Source organism: Corvus brachyrhynchos, unplaced genomic scaffold (genome assembly GCF_000691975.1).
Source record: "Corvus brachyrhynchos isolate BGI_N302 unplaced genomic scaffold, ASM69197v1 scaffold340, whole genome shotgun sequence".
NCBI classification, from domain to species: Eukaryota; Metazoa; Chordata; class Aves; order Passeriformes; family Corvidae; genus Corvus; species Corvus brachyrhynchos.
In genome coordinates, this window is record NW_008235987.1 from 479579 (window position 1) to 483916 (window position 4338).

Consider the following 4338-nt stretch of genomic DNA (forward strand, 5'->3'; position numbering starts at 1 on the left):
AGGGGATGGGGGTCAGGGAGTGAGAGAAGTAGGGGAAGGTGAGGGTCGGTAACGCTGGGAAGGGGAGGCACAGGAACATGGAGCGAAAGGGACAGTCTTGAGGCACTTGCCAGGAGCCCCCACAGGTGCAGGCTGGGGGAAGGAGGGGAAGAGGCACGGAGAAGCTGATGAGGAGCCTGGCCGAGGCAGGCTGGAGGCAAGGCAGTGTGGGCAGGCTCCTCTGCAGCTGGAAAAGCAGCTCCCTGAACGAAAAGGCACAACCCCAGGGCTGCGGCTGCATTCCCTCCACTCTGAGCACGGTCCACCAACAGCTCCCAGGACGGTGCTGTCCCAGGTCCTTGATCTGGGACTGCTCCCTGAGCAGTCGGGGATGCAGATCTCAACCTGTGAGGCAAAGAGCAGTGTCAGCCCCCACCAGGCTGCCACCCCCTCTCTCTGCCCCCCCAGCTCGCTGTGCCCCTGGCTTGCTTACCTGAGAGCCGGTGGCCCAGGCTGGCCATCTTGGCAGGATGTGACATCAACCAGAAGTTGCGCTTGTTCTGCAACTTCTGGAATGGATTTGAGTCTCTCCTCCGCTCCTGCTTCATCTTCTTAATTTTCTTTACCTGTGCAGAGGCAGGACAGCACTTGGGGCAGAGTGCAGAGGCCCCAGCCTCCTCCCCCCTGCCCCAGCTCAGCATGTGGCCAGCACCCACCTTTCCTTTGTCAAACTCCTCGTCCCACTCATCAATGATGGTCTTGCTTTGGGCCAGTGCTGTGTCCCGAATGGCATCCTGGCTCACGGCCGAAATCTCACCCTGCCAGGTCAAGACTGCAGAGCAGCCAAGTCAGCAGAAGCACCAGGCTGAGCCCCACTGCACCCCCTTGCACCAGGCCACCCCCAGGCCCAAGGCTGGAGCCCCGTGCTCCAGCTCCCCACCCTGTGCCACCCCCGACAGGCCCATGGCTGGGTGCACCTGCCTGGTTCCAGGAGCACCCCTGCCTGCACTGGGATGGGGGAGCTCAGAGGGCTCTGCCCCCATCCAGGGCTTGCAGCAGGGGGGCTGCACGGCTGTTTGCCCATCCAGGTGAACCAGGATTACCTTGTTTGCCATAAGCCTTGTCCAAGGAATTCTGGAGCAGCTGGCCTACCACGCTGGACCCCTGGCTCTCAGGGGCAGTGCCAGCCCAATTGCCAGCCACAGGGCTCAGGGCAGCCAGGGAGCGTCTCTCATCCCCAGTCTGTTTGTCACTGGCGCCTGCTGCAACTGCGGAAACAGGCAGGGTGAGAATGGGCCACGGGGAACTACCATGCCCCTCCTCTCCAAGGCAGATCTCGTCCCAGGAGACACTGTTTGGACAGACAGGGTCCTGATCGGTGAGGGTGTTTGGGCACACAAGTGCCAGCCCTGGGGATAAATCAAGGAGCCTGTCCCCACTTCCTCCTCCAGGGCACAGGCAAGGGCTCCCAGGCTCCCCCCAGGAGCAGCAGGCAGGCCTGGGACAGGGCAGCCCAGGACAGGGGGCAGGACCACAGGCACCACCGGGCAGCTGTGGGACCAGCAAGCACTGGGGATGGCACAGCAGTGCTCCAAGGGGGTTCTAGGGCAGACAAGCAGCTGGCTTGACCCTGCCAGGCACCAGACAGGGCACAAGGTCAGACCTGGACTGCTGGTGGTGGTGGCAGGGACAGTGTTGGCAGCCAGGCTGCTGAGGCTTTCCATCCACTTGCGCTTGCGGTGCTTGTGCTCTCCAGCCTCCACACTCTGATGTGTCTCACAGGGCTCTGGCTCAGTTGTCCTGGAGCTGGGGAAGGCAGCAGAGTCAGCTCACTCCAGCCAGAGCAGAGTGGGAGAGTCTCAGGCAATGTCTCAGGGCAATGGGGCCCAGGGACACCCGCACTGCACTCAGGGAGGGGTGAACCCACCCCCAGCAAGTGGGTGCTTCAGCCAGACCCCTGCTGAGGTGCATCCCACCTGCAGAAAGATGAGAAGCCCCTGACCACAGTGCAGGGAGCCTGACCTCAGGCTCTCACATGCCCCTCGTCCCTCACCTATCCGAAGACAGCATCCCAGAGCTGCACTCCTCTGTCTTCTTCAAGGGCCTGTCTTTGCTCCTATTCTTCTTTTTCTTCTTCTTCCTCTTGAGGGGGAAAGTTGGCTCCATGCCCAGGTCAATACTGAGCTCTGGCGTATGTTGCTTGGGCCCACTCTTCCTGTCCTGACAGACCGGACCATGGCTGAGACCCTTGTCTGCCACCTTCTTCCCCATGAAGGACATCAAGTCCCCTGGAGAGACAATTTTCTTCCTGGGGGACCTGGAGTCATTATCAATGAAGTCCTTCTGAGAGCCAATGCTCTCCTTCTTGGGGGGCCTGGAGTCTTTGTCCTTGAAGCCCTCTGGAGAAACAATTCTCTCCTTCTTGGGGGGACTGGAGACTTCATCCATGTCCTTCACAGCCACAGCACAAGGGCTCCTGTCTGTGCTACGATGCTTCCTCTTCCGACGCTTCCTTCTGAAGGAACCCTCTGGTTCTACCTGGCCAGATCCCGTATCCCTGCTGCCAGGAAGAAGGTGGTGTGAAGTGTGGGCAGTGGAACCATGGGTCAGCAGGGAGGCTGGGAGCTGAGTGGGCAAGTTGAGCACGAAGCTGAAGGCAGACTTTTCAGGATTCGGTAGTTCAAGAACAGATGAGGACAGGCTGAAGGACAGGAAAAGATGCTGATCTAAAAGCCCAGAAGTCCCTCTCTTCCTCCTTCCCCTGAGGTGCAGAAGCACAACATCCAGCTGCTGCCATCTCGTCCACAAAATCGGAATCAGATGCAAGGCCACACAGATACCCCATGGAGCACCCAAAGCTGTCACTGGCCTTCCTGCCATGTGGGAGCCTGGCAGCAATGGCACTGCTTACCTGGACTTGCCCAGAGGCCTAGGAGTGGAGGCAGGAGGGGTGGTGTCTGAGGGCTGGGGTTGTGCTTGGTGGTCACTCACGCTCACCTTCTGAGAGGGTTTGCCCTGCAGTTATTGACATAAATAAAAACTTGGTGGTCTAAAGCAGAGGTTTCCATGAGCCAAGAGAAAAAGGGGAGCCCAGAGAAAGGGGAGGAGAACAGACACAGACAGGGGCAGGGAAGTGGGGGGTGCGAGAATCAGAAGTGTGTTCAGTTAGAAGAACAAAGGAAAAAAGGAAGGAAAGAAATTTAAAGACCCCAGTGCACCCTCCTGAGCCCACACACTGCCTGTGGAGGAGGCACGCCCACACCCTCCTGCTGTGGCATCACCCCCTGCCACTGGCCCCAGGGGACACGCGACCCCAAGAAGGTGCCAAGGCCACCCCACTGCAGGGACTGGCACAGTCACCCCTCTGTCCCAGGCAAGGGGGCAGGAGCCATCCCCTGCATCACTCAGAGACGTGGACAACAGCAGGGCGTGGCCCCACACCTCGACCCAGAGTCGTGGCAGAGCAGCCACCATAGCCCTGGGTTAGGAGCTGGGAGGGCTCTCCCCGCCCGCCCCTGGTCAGCAGTAGCCCTACACAGCCTCAGTTCAGAAGGCACAGGATGTCAAGCGGAGTCTCTGGGCAGAAGCTCAGACTCACCTTTTTGGTTGAGAGCACTGGTTTCTTGGCCAGCAGCAGTGACGTGGTGCCGCCCCACTCCTGTGCGGCGCTGCCCAGCGGGGAGGGTTTCACAGTGGCTGTCCTGGAGCTTTTGGGGGCAGCCAGGTCAGAGTCTTTAGGGACAGCCGGCTTGGTGCCAGGGCCAGCAGGGAGGTGGGTGCCAGAGTCCCTTCCCTGAGAGGTGCAGAAGCTGCTGGAATTGCTCTTGGCCTTGTGGGTGTCCTTGGCCAGCTGCCCTACTTCACTGCCATGGGAATCCTTCTTCAGGGTCCTGGTCATCGCCCCACAGCCACTGGGCTCCTGACTGGACTTCAGCAGCTTGGATGAGGTAGGTGGCTTCTCGCTGTCTGGGCCCTGTGTGGGCAGCCCTGCTTTGGCCCCGCTTACGGTGCTGGTGACATGGAAGCCTGCTCTGGGCATGCCAGGTATCTGCAGCTTCTTGGGCCTCTGGACTGTGTCATAGGCCAGGGGTGTGGCCTCGTGGGTGGCTTTGTGGGGCAGTTTGGATGATGGGATCTGAGGGAGTAGCTTTGACAGAGCAATTCCGTTTGTCAGCTTTGACCCCATCCCAGGAGAGCTGCGGGCAACAGGGACTCCAACATCACCTGGGCCTGGCAGCCCCTTCCCCAGCAGCTTGTCTTGTTTCTAGACAAGAAGAGAGAAGTTCAGTGAGGAAAGTCAAGGAGCCACAGATACAGTGATACTGCCCTCCCCATGTCCAGCCAGGATCCCCAGGTTCA

General features: G+C 59.9%; 1 protein-coding gene across 1 annotated transcript in view; it reads right to left on the reverse strand.

Moving 5' to 3' along the window:
• Window positions 1–6: 6 nt before the first annotated feature.
• Window positions 7–4338, reverse strand: part of USP36 (ubiquitin specific peptidase 36) — a gene marked incomplete at its 5' end in the record, with an annotated part of 9157 nt that continues 4825 nt past the window's right edge. The window contains 8 exons of the mRNA XM_017730635.1: window positions 7–384; window positions 473–605; window positions 696–811; window positions 1083–1247; window positions 1643–1785; window positions 2033–2680; window positions 2891–2994; window positions 3578–4243. Of these exons, the coding sequence (XP_017586124.1) occupies window positions 380–384; window positions 473–605; window positions 696–811; window positions 1083–1247; window positions 1643–1785; window positions 2033–2680; window positions 2891–2994; window positions 3578–4243 (1980 nt within the window). The remainder of the gene's footprint in view (window positions 385–472; window positions 606–695; window positions 812–1082; window positions 1248–1642; window positions 1786–2032; window positions 2681–2890; window positions 2995–3577; window positions 4244–4338) is intronic.